This window comes from Coniophora puteana (genome assembly GCF_000271625.1).
Source record: "Coniophora puteana RWD-64-598 SS2 unplaced genomic scaffold CONPUscaffold_1, whole genome shotgun sequence".
NCBI classification, from domain to species: Eukaryota; Fungi; Basidiomycota; class Agaricomycetes; order Boletales; family Coniophoraceae; genus Coniophora; species Coniophora puteana.
In genome coordinates this window covers 2233662-2255100 of record NW_006913053.1, presented here as the reverse complement: position 1 = coordinate 2255100, position 21439 = coordinate 2233662, and the positions used below count along the sequence as shown (strand labels likewise).

The 21439-nt window shown below is 52.6% G+C and overlaps 10 protein-coding genes across 10 annotated transcripts; 6 read left to right on the top strand and 4 right to left on the bottom strand.

Moving 5' to 3' along the window:
• The first annotated feature begins 80 nt into the window (after window positions 1–80).
• On the top strand, window positions 81–4434 carry CONPUDRAFT_141115 (CBS-domain-containing protein). The gene is made up of 9 exons (XM_007765210.1): window positions 81–333; window positions 385–543; window positions 598–797; window positions 849–1097; window positions 1150–1326; window positions 1381–3229; window positions 3284–3912; window positions 3967–4255; window positions 4306–4434. Exons 1-6 carry the CDS (start codon window positions 87–89, stop codon window positions 1552–1554), a joined length of 1206 nt encoding a protein of 401 aa, XP_007763400.1. The 5' UTR covers window positions 81–86; the 3' UTR covers window positions 1555–3229; window positions 3284–3912; window positions 3967–4255; window positions 4306–4434.
• A 257-nt stretch (window positions 4435–4691) lies between these two features.
• Window positions 4692–6074, top strand: CONPUDRAFT_95392 (cap binding protein). The gene is made up of 5 exons (XM_007765209.1): window positions 4692–5117; window positions 5177–5367; window positions 5417–5480; window positions 5535–5648; window positions 5698–6074. Exons 1-5 carry the CDS (start codon window positions 4911–4913, stop codon window positions 6031–6033), a joined length of 912 nt encoding a protein of 303 aa, XP_007763399.1. The 5' UTR covers window positions 4692–4910; the 3' UTR covers window positions 6034–6074.
• Window positions 6075–6356: 282 nt separating this feature from the next.
• CONPUDRAFT_45222 (uncharacterized protein) lies at window positions 6357–8100 on the top strand (the record flags this gene model as incomplete). Its single annotated transcript, XM_007764316.1, has 3 exons — window positions 6357–6696; window positions 6763–7094; window positions 7153–8100. 3 exons carry the CDS (start codon window positions 6357–6359, stop codon window positions 8098–8100), a joined length of 1620 nt encoding a protein of 539 aa, XP_007762506.1.
• Window positions 8101–8245: 145 nt separating this feature from the next.
• On the bottom strand, window positions 8246–9685 carry CONPUDRAFT_134047 (uncharacterized protein; the record flags this gene model as incomplete). Its single annotated transcript, XM_007765208.1, has 4 exons — window positions 8246–8697; window positions 8758–8820; window positions 8874–8999; window positions 9049–9685. 2 exons carry the CDS (start codon window positions 9683–9685, stop codon window positions 8911–8913), a joined length of 726 nt encoding a protein of 241 aa, XP_007763398.1. The 3' UTR covers window positions 8246–8697; window positions 8758–8820; window positions 8874–8910.
• Window positions 9686–9916: 231 nt separating this feature from the next.
• On the bottom strand, window positions 9917–11860 carry CONPUDRAFT_161358 (RIO1-domain-containing protein). The gene is made up of 9 exons (XM_007765207.1): window positions 11724–11860; window positions 11530–11671; window positions 11314–11482; window positions 11148–11268; window positions 11004–11092; window positions 10753–10947; window positions 10523–10703; window positions 10282–10461; window positions 9917–10204 (listed from the first exon to the last, which is right to left on the bottom strand). The coding sequence occupies exons 1-9, from the start codon at window positions 11784–11786 to the stop codon at window positions 10136–10138; spliced, it is 1209 nt and encodes a 402-aa protein (XP_007763397.1). The 5' UTR covers window positions 11787–11860; the 3' UTR covers window positions 9917–10135.
• Window positions 11861–12001: 141 nt separating this feature from the next.
• Window positions 12002–12954, top strand: CONPUDRAFT_148722 (acyl-CoA N-acyltransferase; the record flags this gene model as incomplete). The annotated part of the gene is made up of 7 exons (XM_007765206.1): window positions 12002–12034; window positions 12095–12153; window positions 12208–12297; window positions 12346–12531; window positions 12581–12702; window positions 12759–12795; window positions 12849–12954. 7 exons carry the CDS (start codon window positions 12002–12004, stop codon window positions 12952–12954), a joined length of 633 nt encoding a protein of 210 aa, XP_007763396.1.
• An 84-nt stretch (window positions 12955–13038) lies between these two features.
• Window positions 13039–13617, top strand: CONPUDRAFT_115217 (uncharacterized protein). The gene is made up of 3 exons (XM_007765205.1): window positions 13039–13173; window positions 13229–13344; window positions 13395–13617. Exons 1-3 carry the CDS (start codon window positions 13048–13050, stop codon window positions 13474–13476), a joined length of 324 nt encoding a protein of 107 aa, XP_007763395.1. The 5' UTR covers window positions 13039–13047; the 3' UTR covers window positions 13477–13617.
• Window positions 13618–13808: 191 nt separating this feature from the next.
• On the bottom strand, window positions 13809–14418 carry CONPUDRAFT_45423 (glycine cleavage H-protein; the record flags this gene model as incomplete). Its single annotated transcript, XM_007764329.1, has 5 exons — window positions 13809–13859; window positions 13907–13944; window positions 14009–14096; window positions 14157–14200; window positions 14262–14418. The coding sequence occupies 5 exons, from the start codon at window positions 14416–14418 to the stop codon at window positions 13809–13811; spliced, it is 378 nt and encodes a 125-aa protein (XP_007762519.1).
• Window positions 14419–14768: 350 nt separating this feature from the next.
• Window positions 14769–16699, bottom strand: CONPUDRAFT_78931 (translation elongation factor Tu). Its single transcript, XM_007764590.1, has 10 exons — window positions 16623–16699; window positions 16482–16571; window positions 16362–16433; window positions 16100–16306; window positions 15693–16049; window positions 15475–15639; window positions 15397–15422; window positions 15203–15347; window positions 14937–15152; window positions 14769–14885 (listed from the first exon to the last, which is right to left on the bottom strand). Exons 1-10 carry the CDS (start codon window positions 16687–16689, stop codon window positions 14845–14847), a joined length of 1386 nt encoding a protein of 461 aa, XP_007762780.1. The 5' UTR covers window positions 16690–16699; the 3' UTR covers window positions 14769–14844.
• Window positions 16700–16836: 137 nt separating this feature from the next.
• On the top strand, window positions 16837–18074 carry CONPUDRAFT_115214 (uncharacterized protein). The gene is made up of 5 exons (XM_007765204.1): window positions 16837–16950; window positions 17005–17205; window positions 17260–17313; window positions 17363–17647; window positions 17699–18074. Exons 1-5 carry the CDS (start codon window positions 16888–16890, stop codon window positions 17975–17977), a joined length of 882 nt encoding a protein of 293 aa, XP_007763394.1. The 5' UTR covers window positions 16837–16887; the 3' UTR covers window positions 17978–18074.
• Window positions 18075–21439: the final 3365 nt, after the last annotated feature.

The window sequence follows — 21439 nt, the reverse complement described above, 5'->3', positions numbered from 1 at the left end:
CGGAAGCGTAATGGTCGTGCACAGCTCCGCTCCTATTGCTATTATATAATACATCCGCTTATCACACTCTCCGTTCCCCATCGCAAATGAGCTCGACGCTCTCCCCCACATCCGCATCCCCCAGAGTCCGCAGGAAGCCGTCCACCCGCAAACGCGCCGGCTCACATCTCCCCCAGCCACAGACACAGGAGTCACACGACGCCGCCCTCCATGCCATCCGAAAAACCCTCAGGGGCCGCACCGCCTACGACGCCTTCCCCGTCAGCTTCCGTCTCCTCGTCCTCGACACAAAACTCAACGTAAAGAAAGCACTTCAATGCCTTCTTCTCAATGGTTTGAACCTTCTCATCTAACTTTTCATACCTGATCACCTCTCTTGTCCAGGCGTCGTGTCTGCCCCTCTCTGGAACAGCGACAAGTCCAAGTTCGCCGGCATGTTGACCGTGCTCGACATTATTCATCTTATCCAGTATTACTATCATACCGCATCCTACGACACCGCTGCAGCCGACGTCGAGACATTCAGACTCGAGTCTTTGAGGGGTATATCTCTCTCTCGTACTTTATGCCCACAACCCTCTGACTTCCCACTCACAGAAATTGAAAAGGCACTGGGGGTTGCAACGCCACCAATGCTTCGAGAACATCCCGATAGCTCCCTCTACGATGCCGCAAGGCTTCTCATCCAGACACACGCTAGACGGTTACCCCTCCTCGACAACGACTCTGAGAGTGGACACGAAGTAATCGTATCCGTCCTAACTCAATACAGGCTCCTCAAGTTCATCTCTATTAACGTGTGTCTTCTTTCCTCGCACTACGTCTTGTGTCTAACTTGGCACTTCCAGTGCACCAAAGAAGTACACCAACTTCATTGCTCCCTCAGGAAGCTTGGCATAGGCACATATGTCCACCCTCTCTCCCCCCCTGAACCAGAGGAGGGCCACGACAACCCATTCTGGCCGATAGCAACCGCTACCCTCGACACACCCGTGTTTGACGTCGTTCACCTGTTTTCCGAAATGGAGATATCTGCCGTGCCCATCATCGACGAGGATGGCATTGTCGTCAACCTGTATGAAACGGTCGATGTTATTGTACGTTGATCGTCTCTTATCGCCTTTATGTTAATTCACACCGCATGCACAGACGCTTGTCCGGCTGGGGGCTTACCAGTCCCTTGATCTCACTGTACGAGAGGCACTGAATCAGCGTTCACCCGATTTCCCCGGCGTCGTGATCTGTACAGCCTCTGACTCGCTGGGCACACTCTTGCAACTGATCAAGAAGAGGCGGGTTCACAGACTGGTGGTTGTTGAAGGCGATGTACGTACATTCTCCCTGATGTGTTCATGTCCACTGATCCAACTCGCCCTACAGGAGGAGGAGAGACGAGGGGGCAAGAAAGGAAGACTTTTAGGCGTTATCACGCTCAGCGATGTACTCAAGTACCTGATCGGGGTAACGAGTATAGGAGGGTCTGTGGAGCAGTTTGAGGAGGCTATACGCTCAACGGATCGACTGGCCGTGCCAAACGTGTCTCTTCCATCGTGAAAAACGTCCGGTGTTCTGTGAGATGCGGTTACGGTTGTGTATTACTATCAGGTTGGACCGACTCTCGAGTGGACGGATGATCTGAGCCACCATATATCTTGTATTTGCTTGTCGAATCTGCTATCGTGCTGTATTGAAGGTTATAACCATAGATAACCATTTGGTATTCTGGGGAGCACTGTTGTACAATAGAGGCTATGTTATTTACTGGCCAATGCATGTTGTATAAAGTTGAGTTAGAAGAAATGGACTCGTGTTGCCGCACCTGGCGCCCCCTGGAAGGTCGGCACTTGTTCCGGCACTGTCTCTACGCTTGCCCATTACTCATCCCAGATACCCTCCGCCCTCCCCGTCATGGCCGCCATACAAGCTGTATCCATTCGAGGACACGAAGAACGCTCGCAGCCTAAACCCCACACGGTTTATCGCATCGAAATACAAGCCAGTGTACGATCATGGCAGATGTGGCGCCGCTACTCCGAGTTCGTCGACCTGCACACCGAACTCGTCAAGTCCACCGGATCGGCCCCTCCAGCACCGCTCCCGCCCAAGCACACACTTTCCATCTTCAAGGGCCCCTTCCGGGACGACTCTGGCATCATCGAGGAACGCCGGTCCGGTCTGGAGACCTACCTGCGTGCGATCATCAGTGCACGGGAGGACACCTGGCGGGAGAGCATCGTCTTCCGCGAGTTCCTCGGCGTGCCGATAGGGAGGCAGGGCACATTGGGCGGCGGGGGCGCGGGTGGGGAGAGCAGCGGAAGCGGCGGCGGGGGGCGCTTCTCGAGCTCGTCGTGGTTGGACGAGCACCTCGAGCTGCAGAACCGCGTGCGGGACGTCCGTGCGGACATCAACCGGCGCGACGCGCTCGCGGATAGAGGGGACGTCGGCGCGTCGCACACGGCGAACGTGCAGGCGAAGAAGCGCCTCGCGGAGCTGCTCTCGCGCGTGCGCGTGCTCACGCAGGGCCTGCAGGAGCTCGGTCTGGGCGGCATGGCCGAGGGCGAGCTGCAGCGCCGCACGGACATGGTCGCGCGCCTCCAGGACGAGTGCGAGAAGCTCGGCAAGATGGTCACGATCGCACGGCAGTCGTCGTCGTTGTCGCGCACAGGCCCTTCCGCCGCCACGACCATTCCTGCGCCGGAATCGGATCGTGCGGCGCTGATGGGCGGAGGAGGGTTCGCGCGACCGGTCACCCGCGTCTTTGGCGCGTCCAAGCAGCCGCAGGAGACGGACCAGACGCGTCCGTTGCACGATCAGGGACTGTTGCAGCTCCAGAAAGTACAAATGGAATCGCAGGACAGTCAGGCCGCTCAGTTGACTACTATCTTACAACGGCAACGTTTTCTTGGAGAAGCCATTTCGGCGGAGATTGCGTCCCAGAACGAACTGCTTGACGATCTTAACGAGAATGTAGACCGGGTTGGAGGGAAGCTAACGGGTGCGAAGAAGCAACTCAACAGACTAGGATGATATGACTCTCGTGTTTCGCATGGAGCATCCGGATAGTGTGTATTGCGTTAGGATACAGAAATCATACAATGAGATATCTAGTAATGCGATGATTAATGCGTATGTAAGGATACCGTGCCCTCTGGATAAACGGGAAAGAATAAATGTACGTGTGCCTAAATCTCCTGACCTTCCTTCTGGGATAGGAAGCCTCCGATGCCCTGTTGTTGCAAGTAAGCTGGCTGAATCTACAGAGAACTTATATCTGAGCATACCTCGAAGCAAGCAATCATGATACCGCAAGCTGGTGCGACTTTGGCTATCCGAGGTGCCAAGCCGGCAAACAGCGAGCTGGCACCCTCGTTGCGAACGATTTGAGCGCACAGAGCAAAAGTTGCAGTCGTGCCAGATGGCATGTGGTTGGACATGAGCAGGGCCTGCCTTCGCGTTTTGAGAACGTCGAAAGGTGACGTCACCAGAGACGCTGTGGTTCCGCTGATGGCACCGCTAACGAAGGCAACATAGGTTCCCCGCTGACCACGGCGCTCAAAGAACCGTTTCCATGCTTCGTAACCCGCCCAGTAGATGCCACTGAAGGGGACGTCGCGCCACAAAGTTGGCCCAAGGCCTTGCCATAGGAAGCGGATGCCTCGTCCCTTTACGACTGTGCGTATTGAGTCGACGACGTTCTTGAGGGTGTGTGGATGGTCTGGTGATTTCGGTGTCGATTGAAGATTGGTGCGGACGAGCTCTAATGGTGAGAGAAGTGTTGCGAGAGAAGTGCGTGCCATAACTCCAGCCGTTAGTGGAAGCAAAGTAGGTGAGTTTATAAAGGGAGGAAGTCCTTCGCGAAGAAGATAATCGTAGCCAAGCATATAGAGGGAAGACGCAGGGACACCGATCATTCTATATGACCACATTTGAGCTGACGAGATATAAAATGTCAAGTAAGAAACTTACAATGATGTTCCGGCACCCTTCCAAAGACCTCGAAGACCTTCTACGCGTAAGACGTGACGAATGGCGTCCACAAATCCAGTGACGCGCTCTGTACGCATTAATCCGCCTTCATATACGCAGACAACCTGAGCGCCTGGTAGCTGACGAGCGAGGGAGGACATATTCCGTACACAAGGAACATTTGCAGGCTGGCAACACTTGTTGAGAGGCGGACGCGAGAACAAGGGCTGTTGTTTTGACTGTACTGGCTGGGTCTGAAGCCGGGTCTTGACGACGTCAAAGGGAGTCACTAGACAAAGTAAGGAGGCAGACTCGGGAAAGAGAGGAGATGCGACTGACTTGTGAGGGCAGTCATAGCAGAGCCTGTGGCTGCTGCGACCATTTTTGCGTGAAATGGCTCCATGTCGAAGTGACCGTCGATGCCAGACGGGAGCCTCTCTAGGGGCAGACTTGGATATTGGCGGTGAGACTGTAATCGTCGATGAGCAATTGGCAGCACTAAATATTGTCACCCTTTCACGGTCGGCCGGCTCCTTCCTTCCGGCCGAGGCCTCACGTCAGCGTTGATGGCGTGCCTTATTATGTTATCTGATTAGATGCATGACAAGCGTAATCACCGATGACTCACTGCTGTTTTCGGCCTATTTTCGGCATTACGGCAAGAGCCGAGTCCGTCGACCCTTTCTGACACCCAGGAGTTTTGATTTTGCAAAGAAACCTCCACCCGCTCACCTGCCTGTACACCGAAAACTCAAATTTCACGCCCCTGACCTTCTCTAGAGCGCGACATAATCTTCGTGCACTCCCCCGATCCCTCCACTGTTAACGTTTATTCTCGATTACTGCTCAGAATCAAGCTTGCAGCTTGCACACATTGATTGAATATCAGCCCTAGACTCCTCAACTCGGACCCCTTTCCACCCTTCTCTGCTCCTTCTCCCATCATGTCTGCCACATCTTCCCCCCTTCCTCCCGCAGCCCTTCAGGCATCCAAAGCTGCTCTCTCTGCAGTCCTTGCAGAAAATGCTCAGACGACCGCAAGTCCCGAGAACTCGGACAATGAGCAGGGCGAAGTCCAGGAGATCGACATGCAAGCTCAGGCTGACGAGATCCGCACTGTCTTCAGCGATCCAACCAACTTTAACGTCAAGGTAAGCTGATTCCACTGTCTGTACCCACTACCCATTGACTTCTCTTCGCGATCGAACAGCATCCTCTCTACTCCCCGTGGACACTTTGGTTTGATTCCCCCGCGACCAAAGGACGCAACCTCCCTCAAACTCCTATATCCTCATTTCCTCAAACGCCCCTACCCCAGACCCCAGGTAATGTTGCAGCTCTGGGGTGGATGGAAGATATCAAAAGAGTCATCACCTTCGACAGTGTCGAGGAGTTCTGGGGGTATGCCCTCTCTTCTCTCCCTCGCCCTGTTCCCTGCTGACGTACCCAGTTTGTACAACCACATCGTTGCTCCTTCACATCTCCCACAAAAGGCCAACTACTATCTATTCAAGGTAGGCCTGTGACCACTACCACAGACCAAATCTCACGCCCGTCTGCCTTTGCAGGAAGGGATTATCCCTGCCTGGGAAGACGATGCCAACAAAAATGGTGGCAAGTGGAGCATACAGCTCCCCAAAGACAAGAATCGTTCAAATATCGATAAAATGTGGCTCTTCACGGTACGCATATATGTCGACATAGCGTTGGTCTGTATCTGACTCACCACAGATGCTGGCTGCCATCGGAGAGACGTTTGACCCATACCTGACCAGTGGCGAGGCCACCGAGCCTCACCCGCAGTCGCTTGTGACCGGTGTCATTGTGTCGACGCGTCCGCAGTTTTACCGGTTATCGATATGGACGAGGCTGGCACCTACGGGGCAAGGTGACGAGGACGATAAGCTGCGGGAGCGGATAGAGGCGATGGGACGGAACTTTAAGACGAGTGTGCTCGGGTATAGCGAGAGCCAGAAGCTCCAGGGCCCGTTGGCAACCGAGGTGGAGTTCCTTTCGCACAAGGACTCGGAGAAGAAGGGGAAGGCTGCTAAGAAGATTGTCATCTAATGGCTGTGGTAGGACAGTAGACACGTGTTTAATTTATCGGCTGATTGCTCGGTCTTTGTCGTGCGTCGAGTGAAGAGATGAAGGGGATGAAACGGCGCGCAGACAACAGCGGAAGGCTGTTGCGATATGTGCTGTGTCTCGGGGCAGTTATAGTTAAACTGACCAGTGAAATGACAGTTCCTGGTTCTTGTCTACTGCGGCCGAGTGGTAGTGACGCCCAGTGACGCCATGCCGTGCCAACCAGGAAGTAGGGTACAGAGCTTGTATAAAACCAAGCCCCCTTGAGCTCCCTGCTACCCTCAATCGCTAGCAACCCACCCAAGATGCCTGTTCCCAGTTTCCTTTCCTCCATCGCAGACAAGGCCACAAGCGCGATTAACCAGACGCCGCTTGCAGGCCACATTCCCGGTACAACTGCCCCTGACCAGCCTTCTGCAAACTCAGCAGCATCTCAAGGCGGCCATCGCTCCGTCACCATCGATGCTTTCCAGCATCAGCTCCGCGCCCTCGGGCAGCAATACTCTGGCGCGGGTCCCATGCAACGCATTATCACTGTCGAGAAAGGCATTGCCATCGATTTCGATTGCGTAGCCAGAGACTCCAAGGCCCAGAGCAAAGAGTTGTATACTTGGGGCCAAGGCGAAGATGCTGACATCAAGGATGGTGCGTGTCTCGATGTTTCTGATAACTAGGAAAAAATAAGGTGATGGTTCTGACGTGCACTATTAGTCACCGACAGATTGGCGTACCTCAACTTTATTCAAGGATCGCTTGCATCCTCGCTCGCTGTAAAGCTTGACGCCTCCAGGGCATCCATCAAGGCGCTGCGTGATGCTGAGAACGCCATTGCTCCACGACGGAATGCACGCGCAGGCTTGCAAACCCAGATTGGGCGGATCGAGCACGATCAGCAAAAGGGGATGGAGCAGAGGCTCTCCCAGCTCAGAAAGCAGTTGGCTCAAGCTGAGGAGGAAGACACGGGGGCAGAGAAGCAGATCGAGCTTCTGAAGCGCAAAGCCGTACGAGAGAGTGAAGAGATGAAGTGGGATGCCATCCGCGAGGTCAGTTCTCAGTCTGTAGTCGTGTAGTATATATGCTAAAACCTTGCCCACTCCCCAGTACGGCGAGAAACTCATCCTTCTTTCTCATGCCTCGAAGAAGATCATCGGCGCTCTGCCGAGCATCCCACCCTCCCAGTCTAGCCCCTATCAAGGAGCTAACGAGACCGGGGCAGCGCGCGCATCACTTCAGAGAGCGCTCGACAACTACAAGACGGGTCATATCAGCCTTCACGAAGATATTTCTGTGGCAGACCTCTCACGTTCGGATACCCGGTCCTTTGGGGAGACTCATGCTTCTGAGATCGCATCTAATGAAGCGATCGAGGCAAACCATCCCGGCCTTTCAGTCACCCCTCCCCTTCCCTCACCGCCGCCCAGCAGCGACGCCGAGAAGCCGCGCTCGCCTGCGAGCTCACCGCCTGCGAGCTCACCACCGATTGACCTACATGCACTCAATCAGTCTCCAGCTTCCATCCCCACCGTCGCCCCGACTGCCTCTTCGCCTACTCCGATCGACACTACCGCCGCGGCCGCGCAGACGAAGCTGCCTTCCTCCACGCCCACTATTGCCGAAACTGGCGTGCCCGTATCTGCGGGGTCCGACGGACCTGGGCCGGCCAGCGGATCGTTGCACAATGTCAAGGCAGCAGACCCGACCGCTGGCCCCCGCAGTGGCGGCTTGCCTGGCAGCACGCCGCCTTTGTCCTCAACCTTCGGACAGCCGCCCAACTCATCGGGTGTATCCCACGAAAGCGCCGAGGACGAGAAGAAGCGCCTGGAGAGGGAGGAGCGGGAACGTGTTCTGGCTGCAGCCGGCACCTCCTCGTCTCACCCCGGCCCGCTGACGCCTGCTTACGAGTCAGCGGAAGACGAGAAGAAGAGGCTTGAGCGTGAGGAGGTAGAGCACGTCCGTGCTACGGCTGGTCACAGTGCCGATGCAGATGGGCAGGAGGAAGGCAAGAGAGACGGCGAACAACTCCCTCCGTATCAGGATTTCCAAGGTTGAATTAACGTCTTGACTGTAACTGGAACTTGTATTCTAAAGCTGTACGGACCAATATCTCATGTAAGGCTCGATATTTGTAGTATACGATGAATCTTTGTGGCTTTGTACGTTACTTGACTTTAATTGGACAGATGCTTCGTGGTGAATACGGCCTGAGGACCTCAGCCATAGATCAAGTTTGTGTAACCCACATCCTGTTAGGACTTGGAAACCGACAAATAGGTTAACATCAACAACAAGATAAACCAAGACATTTCCAGACAGAATGAAAAAAGAGGGACAACCAGCGAGGTATGCGTGTATGCCCCAACTTACCTCTTGGTGAGGAGTGCACCAGTATCTTCGACGCGGATGGACAAGAAAACTCCCGTGTACCCTGCTAACTTCACTAGGACAGCGATTGTTGAGCGAACGGTCTAAACCGTACGAGAAAAGGTGTGAAATACCACCTCGAGCGTAGGGTTCATTCTCACATAGCTGTGAACGGTTTCGACGACAAGCTTCGTTTCAGCAGCAGATGTTGGGTCCGGAGTTGGTGGTGTGTTGCTGAGTTGCTATGCGGAACGTAGGACCCGTATATTGCAATGCTGTTTAGTACTTAACATAGTGAAGAACATTGATGAGGTTCTGAAGGAATAGTAGAGAGGAGACGGTTACGTGACGCCCTCAAAACTTGGATAGTGGCCCTTTCTGACTATCATCGACCTCCTGCTGGCATACCTTTGAGAGCCTGATCAGCAACGCGTTGACATAGGAAAGAGCGGCGTGCATACATGCAGTGAACAAAAAGCCTGAACTCTACGACCCCGCCTAAGGTGCCTGATCATCATCAGCGGAAAACTTGTGCTTTGTCCGCAATGCCACTTCCGTCATTCCTCTGCCACTATTGGTGACACCGACTGAACTGGTGTCAGATGGGAAACAGAGCGCATATAAGCGTGATCGCACCTCGTCCCAGCGGATTTTCAGGTGTTTTAAATATGCTCGTCCCAGAAACGCCAGCGATGTGGACACCCTTTTTCTCCGACTTCTTGGCAAACTTCTGCCATGACTGCTGCTTCTGGACCTGCTCTTTGGCTTTCTGCGCTCTCACCTCCAACTTCTTCTCGTTCTTTTTCTTTTTCTTTTCCCTCTCCTCTTCCTCTGCCGTGGTCAGCTTTCGCTTGTTAGACGCAGCTGGGGTCTTATCTTGGTAATTGTGTGGCATTGGCTTGATTTCCGAGCCCTTGACAAGCTCGGTGGTGTTGTAGCCTCTGAAGACGATGCTGTAGACTGGGTTGTCTGTGGAGCCGCCCACGGACGTTATCCGGGCGGGGTACCAGTTGCCATCACCAGAGTACTTGGAGAGACAGTCGTTTCCAGCTGCCCATGCATGTGTGGAAGCTGATGGGCCAGCCTTCTTGGTGGAATCGGCTCGCGAGGATGATGCAGGTTCTGCTTGGGCAATGGCAAGTTCTGTGAGCTCAATGAGCTCCTTCAGCTCACTGCGGAGGGAGACAAGTTCGGCGTTATCGGGGTCAGCTTGGAGCGCGAGCTCAACTTGAGAGAGTTGAACCTGGTATGTTTCGAGTTCAGCTTTGTTCATGGTCGAATAGTCAGGGGTTGGTTAGTGTGTAGGGCGAGTCGGATGTGAAGGAGCACTTGGCTTGAGAGTGAGTACTATACTTGCAATGAAACCAAGACCAAACACTGCAACGCGCGGCAAGTACCGCCCCTTTCGGCTTCGCGTACTGATTACAACTATGTGGAACTGAAATACTATAGGCACTAAGTCGCTCTGCGATCGATGGCCATGCATAGCTGCAGTCGTGGATAACGCTGTGTAGTGCATATGTAGGGTTAATCATCACATGCTGGCATAGTTAACTATCCCCATATTTCGCTTTTGTCAAGCTTCACCCGTGAATCTTGTTTTGCTTTACTCCCCTGCGGTCGTCCGGCTCGCTGAACGCTGCGTTTTGAGTGGTACTTCTTTTGCTGTCGTGCCTTCTTTGCCAAGTCACTTTTCACCTTTCCGTGAACGGTTGGCGCGGAACTAAGGCTCAGTGAAGCCGTCATCTTCGCCAACGAGCTGGGAGAGGGCGACCGTGATTTGGGTGGTGACCTAGAAAGCCTACTTGATGGCCGGGAAACAGCAGATGAACAATCGGCGTCTTCCTGCGCGTCGGCTTCAGTGTGTACTGTTTCTTCATCTGCAGCTTCCGCTCTGCCTTCACTGTCAACTTTATGCTCGTCGTTGTTGCCATCGATGGCGTCCTCCACCTCTTCTTCCTCTGGCTCGCTTTCTTCCTCTTCCTCTTCGTCCGTGTCGCTATCATCAAGAGTCCCTTGAGGTTCGTCTTCCTTAACGGCGTCCATATACTAACCCGACGAACATGATCAGGATATTGACATTCCATATAAAACGCAAGAACGTGCTTACTTCTTCCAAAACCTTTTGTTCTTTCTTTGACCACCCGCTTGCAGAAACGACCACATCCAGTTGGAAGTTCTCTCCGTCACCTTCAGAGCTTGCGTTCCTGAACCGGGGATACAAGCTACTCTCGTACTTGAACCTTCTCCGAAAGAATGTCCTTATGCACTCCACATCTCTGTTGAAATACCTGAAATGACATTAGTGGCTGCAATTCGTAGTACACAAAACATATTAACCATTCGGCGTTTGCATGCGATGTGCTGACCATCTGGGGGAAATCGATGACCACAGGGTCTCCAGAGTCTCGCTTGATGAGAATATTGAATTCGTTGTAATCGCCATGGATGAGCCCGGCGCTAGCGAAGCGGACAATGATGTCCATAAGAGTAGAATACAGCTTTCCAGGAGAGGGGATGTCCGAAACTTGTCGGCTGATCGTCAAGTTGATGATCAGGCATTGTCTCGTCCCAGATAAACTTTGACGTACAGTGGGTATGCGTCAATGGCCTCCATCAGTAAACAATGTCGTGCATGGTCTATTGGCTTTGGAACGGGAAAGTCATGCTCGTATAGGATCTGACCAGTCGATTGTTTATTAATTCTGTTTGTCAAGTCCTTGCGATGTACATACCTTCATAAACGCCCACTCTTTCTCAGCTGCCAGCCGAGACATGTACATCCACGATGCTGATTTGCGTTTGCCCAGATAGTCTCTCTTTTCCTTGATTGCACGGAAAGATATTCGACCTAGACTAGGATGATGTTTAGCAAAAGCGGGCCAATGTAATCAAACATACCGATGAAGCTTGAGCACCATTTCATTGCCCTCTACGTCTGCTACCACATAGACATCGGCTTCCTTTCCGACACCAATCTGGTTCCCGACAGAATGCATGGAGTCTCTTTTGGACAGTGCTCTCATGGCCAAGTAGTCATATCCGCCATACGTGAGTCTGTATCCATCATCTAGAATTCGTCAACTCGGCTGCTGGTTTCTGAGATATGCGACGTACATTTAGAGTTCTGAACCTTTGCAATTAGATTTCGTTTGGCCAGCGACCCGATGAGTTTGTTTACACCACCGCTTCTTAGGCCGGATATCTGAGCGATGAGAGGGGTCGGCACGACTTCATGATTTTTGGATCCGATCTCAACCTGAGTTGGGAGCGTTAGGAGGTAAAACCGAAGAGAACTGAAGCTACCGCACCGCGGTAAGCACTCGGAACTCGTCAGCGGTTATGTAGCGCAGGTCTGTCGCATCGAGCTTCATCCTCGTTTTTTGTTCGTTGGTATGTCCACTTCCCAATCGTTTCAATAGAGATAAGATTTCGGCGTTGCGGTTAGTGTCTCGAGATAAAAATGACGAAAAGCAAAGGTCACGAGAGCTTCATATTGACGCGCCGGTTACCGCATCCGCGCACCCGAAGGTCAATTCAGTGTGCCACTGCGATCTCCTGTACTCGACAGTCGACTGCTGGGGACGCGATGTCTTTTTCCAAGGTTAACCAAGCTAACAAGGTGCTCTAGTCCTTGTTGTTTTGCTATTCCCTTACTAACCAACAGACTACTTGTATGTAGGCGTCACCGGAAGTTCTCGCAAGTCAGGTTCAGTCAACACTAAGGCTCAAAGAACAAATGTACAGAAAAATAAATATCAATCGCGAGCATAGGAGAACTAACTGATTTGGTAGGTTTTGCGTCGATGTGCAAACTTCAACGACGCTGTCTCAGTCCACTCGAGAGGACATTTGGAACATCTTCGAAACCAATATGCGAGACATGTCGGTCCCATATATGCTCTCCTTCCGCATACACTCACCTTTGTATAGGTATAATTCGTCATCGTTTGGCTGGGATCCTCCTGAAAAGCAAGCGGAATTGTTCCATCCTCTATCTCGGTTTCTTGTGGTCCACAAGAGCCATTCAGTCGAGAACGTAGACGACGAGCGAGCCAAGGTCGAAGCCTATGCCATGTTTCGCTTTGAACGGGAAGAACGAGAAAATGTGGTCTACTGGTGCAGTCCATCTGCGATGTTGGGGTCCCCAGTCTAATGAGTAATCCAGCTACGAGTTGCAGGTATCGCCGACGGCCCGACAGCTCGGACTTGGCAAAGCCTTGATGCAGGATTTGTCTAGGATGGGTGCAGCGTGGGGCATGAAGAAAGTGATGTTGACCGTCTTCAAAGGTTAGTCGCCCGGTCATTGCAGCAAGCGTCGCATTGTACAAACTCATCATATGCAGCGAATGCCGACGCCTGTCGGTTTTACGAGCATATGGGGTATGTGGCACGGTTGCATCTGCAAAGTAAAAATAAAAAGTTGAGCCAAATAGGTTCACGATGGACGAAACATCTCCAGGGTTCGCCGAGGACGGAGACGAGTGGGTGGATGAAGAGGAAGGAGACTACGTGATCTTGTCCAAGCCGACGAGCGTGTGATAGGAGTGAGATGTTTACATGTATTTACTAGTAAATTAGGTATGGACAACGCCCGAGACCTGCCGCGCCAACGTCTGAGCCTACCAACTATTCATGCCACCGACTTCATCCCTACGTGCGCTCCAGGTCAGAGCACCTCAGCGCATCCTGGGCAGGCGCTATGCCTCGCATGGACCCCCATCATACAATGAGCCCACTGGCTTTCTCTTCGGCGAGAAGGTGGGTTTAGTCTAGCCCGAGTTTCTATGAAATTATCGACGTGTTTTTCGGATAGCCACCGCCGCCGGGCCAGAAACGAGTGAAGGAGGAGTGGGAGAACATCTGGTACTATGGCATGTTTGGAACCATGGCGCTAGCAACTGTGATGCTTTACTACAAGCCGGACACCAGGTGAGCCTATTTCGTCCTTGGATATGCTACGTCTTAACATCTCAAACCAGTATTCAAACTTGGGCGCTGAAGGAGGCAAAGGAACGCATGGAAGCGAGAGGCGAGAAGTACAAGTACGAGCAATCCTCATAAACGCCTTATAGAGTGCATATTCTCTGTCACCATGTTTTGTCCACATATTCGCATCCCCAGCAACTATTGCACATACAGTAATCTCGCTTCGTGCGTGTCCGGGTACCCCGTCTAGCTTGCCTAACTATATCTTGATCAAGCGTACGGACCCTCGTGTGTGAACACAGATCAACAATGTCAATTCACCCGCCAAAAACCCAAACCAATCTAGGGATTCTATGATCATCGAGCTAATATAAGTCCCCCGACGTCTGGCCGGGGTGTTAAATGTACAAATCATATCATGGCAGTTGAGGCCATACAGCGTCGGTCCCCATGAGTAAATAGAGAACTTATGATTCATAACTCTTCTTGTAGTCCTCCGCAGAAAGGAGCGCGTCGCGCTAAAGAGGATGAGCGTCTATACAACTCTTTAGAGAAATCATCGTACCTCCTCTAGTGCCGAGAGCTTGATCTTGCACAGCCAACCTGTGGGTTCGAAACCAACTTTGAGCATCCGCAGAACACACGACGTAGGCACTCGGCTGCTTACCTTCGTCCTCGGGAGACTTGTTCAGCAGGCTTGGCTCGGTGTTGAGGCGTTCATTCACCTCGACAACCTCACCCGACACAGGTGCATACTGCAAGACAAGGTTGTCAGAACGTCAGGTTTTCGATGCTTCGCACACGAGTTTACTCACAATATCCGAGGCGGCCTTGACACTTTCAACGGCCCCGATTTGATCTGCACAGAATCCGTCAATGAACAAAACATTAGACAGGTACGATAATTCACGATGTCGCACCTCCTTTCTGGATGGCGGTGCCTACTGAAGGTAGCTCGACGAAGACGACGTCGCCGAGACTGGACTGGGCGTGGTCGGTAATGGACACAGTACCGAGGCCAGTCTCGTCGTCAAATGCCAGAATTTCGTGCTCCTCAGTGTATCCCTTCGCTATCATAACCCATGAGCACGTTTATCGTGGCTTAGCTTGACAAACTTTCACTCACTGACGATATTTCTAGATGCACCACGGTACGTAGTCGCCCTCATGGATCGAGCGGGTATGGCAGCACGCTGGCGGCCGACTTGTCTGAGCACGGAAAACATGGTTGAAAGAGGATGGAAAGGTAGACGGTGGGGATAAGAGATAAAGTAGGTGCGTGCAAGACGGCCGGAATTTGCGGTTTGTGTCGCGTAACGCGCCAAGGCGGAGGGAACGGGTCAACGGAAGCACGCCGGCTCTAAATGCAGACAAAAAACAGCATGGGACGTGCGAAAGGTCTTCTCTTAGAATTAGGACAATGTGATGCTGAGAAGAGGACATGAATATGCGATGCAGAGTATTATGTAACAAGTATAGATGTAAGTAAGTGCTAGTCTAGTCTTATGCGTGCTCGAGAACCTTCGTCACAATGCCGGTACCAACTGGGAGAAGCAGTCAGATTTGACCTTCGAGAAAACAGACAGTGCACTTACTGGTTTTGCCACCCTCGCGAAGGGTAAAGCGAGAACCCTCCTCAGCTGCAACATCGTGAACGAGGTCGCAAACCATCTCCACGTTGTCTCCAGGCATCACCATCCGCTCTTCAGCATCAGGCGTGCCCTCAGGGAAGCTCAACGATGTGGTAATATCCGCAGTCCGCAGGAAGAGCTGAGGGCGATAGTTGGACATGAAGGGAGTGTAACGACCACCTAAAACGGCGTTAGCAAGTTAGTTACTCAAAAAGACAGAAAACAGGTACCCTCATCCTTGGTCAAGACGTAAATCTGGGCCTGGAACTTCTTGACAGCCTTCATCGAGCCGGGGGCAATCAACACCTGACCACGCTTGATTTGCTCCCGCTTGACACCACGGAGCAAACACCCCATGTTGTCACCGGCTTCACCCTGCACAAAAGTCAGCCTTCAATGTACCTTAAAACCCAGCTGAACCCACTCTGTCGAGTTCTTTGTGGAACATCTCTGTACGACGAATATGAGGAAACAGTCATATGGTCAAGAAGAAGGAACGGACCAATTCCGGTCAAAGTGGTCTTGAACGACGCGCCAAGACCAACGATCTCGACTTCATCGCCCTTGTTGGCGATACCGCGCTCGACACGACCGGTCGAAACGGTACCACGACCCGAGATGGAGAAAACGTCCTCAACAGGCATGAGGAATGGCTTATCGAGGTCGCCTGTATAACGTCTTCAGGCGGGCGTTATTGCGGCAAAGGGCTAAAATACTCACGGGCAGGAACATCAAGCCATTCATCGCAAGCTTGGACCAGCTCCCTGATTTTCGTCGCACCAACTTCGTCGTCGCGACCCTCCAGAGCGGCCAAAGCCGAGCCCATGATAATGGGTGTATTTTCACCATCAAAGTTGTAGGTCGAGAGAAGGTCGCGCATTTCCATGTCGACGAGCTCGAGAACTTCAGGGTCCTGAACCATGTCGACCTTGTTGATGAAGACGACCAGCTTCTTGATACCGACTTGACGGGCGAGAAGGAGATGTTCGCGAGTCTGAGGCATTTGGCCATCGGTAGCGGAGACAACAATGATTGCGCCATCCATCTGAGCAGCACCAGTAATCATGTTCTTGATATCTAGCAGTATGTGAGGTTGGTCCAAGAAAGCGAGCTAAACGTAAGCGTACAATCAGCATGTCCTGGGCAGTCAATGTGACCATAGTGGCGGGAACCACTCTCGTATTCGACGTGGGCGGAATTGATAGTGATGCCACGGGCTTTCTCCTCTGGCGCCTTGTCGATTTGAGAGTAATCGGTGAACTGAGCATCGCCAGAGTCGGAGAGAACCTTTGTGATGGCAGCAGTGAGAGTGGTTTTGCCGTGGTCGACGTGACCTGTAGTGTACTTGTTTGGGTGGTGGTTCGCAAGGCAGGAGAGAGTAAGACGTACCAATGGTACCAATGTTCATGTGCGGCTTGGCACGGGAGAACTTGGAGGCGTCAGCATAGCCGCGACGGAAAGCTAGAAGAGGTGAGAGAGGCAAGTGTAAAATTCTCAAAGAGCACGCACTGGCGTTGAGAGGCACTGGAGCAAAAGTGCGGGTAGAGGCATTCCAGGCGGTGGAACGGCCGCGTGCAAGGAGGGAGAGCGGGCGAACAGCTGAGGCAAAATGAGAAAAATAAGAAAGCAGATAATAAAAAGAAAGCTTGCCTCTGGTGGAGGAGCAGATTGCCCTGCTTGCAACGGTTCTCTGGGCAGCGAGACGCAACATGGACATTGTGTTGTCTTTCGCAAAGGAATAGTCTAAGCGTGAGTCCCTCTTTCGGAAGAAAATTGGTCGCGTCGGAGTGTGAATCGGTGCCTGTTGCCCCATACATCCACTTTGCCGCCGATCCCGCCGCTGACGCCGACTTTCCCGAGATACCGAGTGTCATTGACCAGACTTCAGCTCACTCAAGTCCTTACTGCTGCACTAATGGCAACTCAGGACAGACAGGAACTCGTTCGCAACGCTGTCTCATTTCTCCAGGATGCCCAGGTATGTCATGTCCTTTATGTTTCCGTGCACTTCCTTCTAACCCCTGGACTCCAGACACAGCAGGCCCCGTTCACGCAGCGCGTCCAATTCCTAGAGGCAAAGGGCCTCACTCCCCCAGAAATACAGCTTGCACTCGCCCAGGCCGGGAATCAATCACCCCCCGCTCCCCAACCCGTCTACCCTCAGCAGTACTCAGGCCCCCTCGCTTTCGCCGGTCCCCATCCCCAGAATGGCTGGGACTGGCGCGACTACTTCGTATGTCCTACTGCTAAAAAGTCAGGCTCGATGCTGAGCCTCTCTGCTCTCCAGATCACTGCTGTCATCTCTGGAACGGTCGTGTATGGTGCAACGTCCCTCTTCCGGGTAAGTCATCAGCTTTGCAGCTCAATCACATGCACTCAGTCTTCACCAGAAATACCTTCTCCCCCATCTCCGCCCACCAACTGCCACCGCTTATGAGCAAGACCGGGATGCTCTAAATGCTCAGTTTGACGCTGCGGAAGCTCTGCTGAAAGAGATACAAAGCGAGACTGTTGCCGTCCGCGCCGCTGTTGACGAACAAAAGACCCGCGTAGACCAAACCACAGAGCAGGTGGAAAACATTGTGCAGGAAATGCGTCAGGGCGAAGTCAAGACCCGAGATGAAATGCGTGAAATCAGAGACGAAGTTGAAAACATACGTGAGATGCTTCCCAAGGTTTGTACTCTTGACTGCACTTCATGTGAGCCTTGCTAACGTTTGTTCTAGATGATTGAGAAGAACAAGGAGACTCAGAAACAATCACTATCCGAACTTCAGTCTGAGCTCAAGTCACTAAAGGCACTTCTACTCAGTAATCGGGGACCAAGCGGTATTGGCAGCAGCTCTCCCTCCACTCCTGTACCACAGTTCCCCTCGAGACCTTCAATACCAGCTTGGCAACTTGCTAGCTCTCCCTCTGCGACTCCATCAGCATCCGATTCCTATGCCGGCGGCTCTAGTTCCATGCCTAACGGCAAGGGCAAGGAGGTCGAGATCGAGTCGTGATATCTTTTAGACGCATTCGTATTAGCCTAACTTATACGGTTGTAACCATCGTGTCCTACTACTCGTTATCTTACACCCATGCAAGTGCCGATTTAACCGAAAACCTTGCCGACGTAGTGAATCATGTCCACGTGAGATTCGCGCTAAGTTACATATAGGTTCCCTCGGTGGATTATTGGGATCGTTACAACAAGGTGTTCTGACGCGTCTTGCCTTGGTTCCGCCGTTTCCTGTTTTCCTACTTACGCCAGGTGCTGGGGGGCACCGCACAGCTACACTCGCAAATGGCACCAGAGGACCGTTCGTCTCAAGACCTTGCAGGCCAAGGGGAGCAGGAGGCTCGTACTCACTCACCAGACAGCCAGGCCCACCGCCCAGGCCAGACATCTAGTCAGCTTGCAGAGTCTGCCTTGGCTAACCTTCGCAAGCAACTTGCGGCTCAACGAGCAGGCAGCCCTTCTCAGCGGTCGAGCAGCCCTGCGTCAGGCTCCCAGCGCTCATCGAGTCCTCAGCCGCGTTCGTCTCCAAACGGCACCAAGAACCACACCAACTCAGACACGGGTGCAAAGAAGTCCAGATTAGAAGAGAGACTTCGTGCGTCGTTCACTGTGGGGGAAGTCTCTGAAGGCACTACGCCTAGTGCCTCAGGGCGGGCTTCGCCCAGACCAGTGTCTTACACACCAGCGAGCCGTCACCCGCTCTCACCAACATCTACTCCACTCCCCGAGTCGCCTGTTGTTTCCCCTGCTACGCTTTTGTCACCACCCGACTCGCTTAATGGATCACCGGAACCAGCCGCTCCTACTCCCGAAACTTCCACTGGCACCAACACAGAAACTACAGCACCGGAGACTATACCACCGGACGAACACCTTCCCGCTGCTTCTCAGGCTAGCGCCTCTGCTGACGACTCTGTTCAAGATAATACCCTTCCAGACGCTACAGCTACACAATTTTCTAGTGAGGAGTCCCACGGGCCTGATCCTGAAGGAGGTGTAGCTTCCCCACCGCTGGAGCCTCCCGGCCCCACCGAAACATTAAACGGTGACGAACAATTACCCAGTGAACATGCAGATGCCAGCCTTCCATTGGCCAATACTAATGATGAGCTTCGAGATACACTCAAGGCGAAGTCAACAGCTCCTGATGCAGATGTCGAAAGCTTACAAGAGCGCCTCAAGTTAGTAGAGCGACGCTTTGCCGGTGCGTTTGCTAAATTTAATACACCGTTGGAACACCGGCTGATAAATTAAAGTAGACGTGTCCGCGTCGTTCAAAAGACTTCAGGCGGAGAGATCAGCAGTGAGCGATGTCTTCCGGGAGCTGACTCCTTTGGAGGGTACCAGTGATGTAGCTGCCTTGCGAGACTTTCTCTCCAATATGAACATGAAAACCGAGGTACGAGGATTTTTTATTTTTACAATCCTCAAGCGCCCGTTCTGACGCCTTGGTTAGCTCGCACAGGACGAGATCCAGCGCTTGAACGGCAAACTTACGCGTGCGTGCGATTGCCTGCCGGATCCTATCGTACTGACACCTTTGCAGGCCAGGAAGAACGAATCGAAGAGCTACGGGATACACACCGTCTCGAATCGTCGTCTCAGTCGGACCAGATTGAACGGATGCGAAAGCAGCTAGCAGAAGGAGAAGCGCTCATTGCGGCTTCGCAGGCGTCGACCGCGCAGACGGAAGAACGGAGTGCCCAGAGTAATGCGCAGATCCAAAAACTCCAGTCCCAGCTTGATAGGGCCAAACAGAGCGTAGCGGAAGAGGAAGAGAAACGCACCAAGGCTATAACGTTGCTCAAGACTGTGCGCCAGAAGCTGTCGAAGGCTGAGAAGGAGCGTGATGACGCAGTAAGAGAGCTCAACGAAGGAAAGGGAAGAGAGAAGGCGGCGAAGGAGCAAGAAAAGTCTGAAAGGCTGAGGTTGGAGAACGAGATTCAGACTGTCAATGCCGAGCGCGAAAGGGCAGTTGCAGGTCTTCGATCCCAGTTCGACAAGGAACTCGCCACGAAGAAGGACAAGATGGAGAGAGAACTGGCAGAAGCCCGCGGTCGTATGGGCGATCAAGTCAATAGTTTCAAGGTGCGCCCATAATCTGACGCTCCGCTCTTTCTTATTCTTAATCCTCCAGCAATCCCACTCAGAGGAGCTGGCGGCCAAGAACGCACGCATATCATCTCTAGAGGCTTCTGTCAACAAGCTTTCGAAGGAGAATCAAACCTATTTCGAGCAAACGCAAGTTCGGCAAGCTGAATTTGAATCATCTCAATATCACGCAGAGTCACTACAAGGCCAGAACACTGAGCTGAACTTCCAGGTCCGCGAACTACAAGAACGCATCGCTCTACTTTCCGAGGAGGTATCAGAGGCTCGAGATATACAGGGTTTGCAGCCGCAAGGGACACAATCCTCTTCCGAAGATTTGGAAAAGCTCCTATCTGCCACGGAAGCCAATTACGAGGCGAAACTCACGGAATTGCGCAAGAAACTCAACTCGATTGAGAAGGAGCGTACATCCAGCGAGGCTGATTGGAGCAGGAAGCTGAAGGAGAAATCGAGGGAGACCGACGAGCTGAAGGCGATTGTACAGGGCTCTGCGAAGGCACGTGAGGAGAAGGATGCAGCAGCAGCAGGTCTTCAGGATGAAATCTCTCGCTTACGAGTGACGATTCGTTCGCATGAGCAGCAACATGCCGAACTTGTCGCGCAGTTGACTCAGCACCGAGATCTTGAGGCAAGTGGTTCTCTCCAATGACTGTAATATCTTTAATGACAGTGTCATAGACTTCGTGGCGGCAACGAGTCGAAGAAGCGAAGAATCAGACAGAAGCCTTGAAGAAACAGGTGGACGAGAGCAATGGTCGCGAAGCTCAGCTCCGCGCTCAGAATAAGGTATGCCGCATAAGAACGTTGCCTTATCGAAACTTGATCAACGGTTTCCTTCAGTCCCTGCGAGATGAGCTACGAAAAGTACAATCATCCGTTGCACTCCTAGAAAAGCAACGGAATCCTGGCGTGGGCTACTGGGCGTCACGGAACGAGCGCACGGACTCCCGCACCTCCATTTCTTCAGCTTCAGATGCCCCTTCTGAATCCCTGACTGAATCGCCGAAACTGGCTACTCAGAACGGCGAAGAAGAGGTTAATCTGGAATACGTGCGGAACGTCATTCTTCAGTTCTTAGAACACAAGGAGATGAGGGTAAGTGGAGCTGTCGGCGTGAGGTCCAAGAGCTAACTCGTGTCTATTTCCAGCCTAACCTTGTTCGTGTTTTGTCTACCATCTTGCACTTTACACCCCAAGAAACGAGGCGACTCGTGGCGAAGGTTTGAGTTGCAATGTTACCCGACCGCTGATCGAGGGCCTCTCTGACGACACAACGCGGCGAGAAGATTGGAGTAGAGGAACTACTGGTACTCTAGAGGTTCACGATGTTGCTGCGCACATTTTGATGACA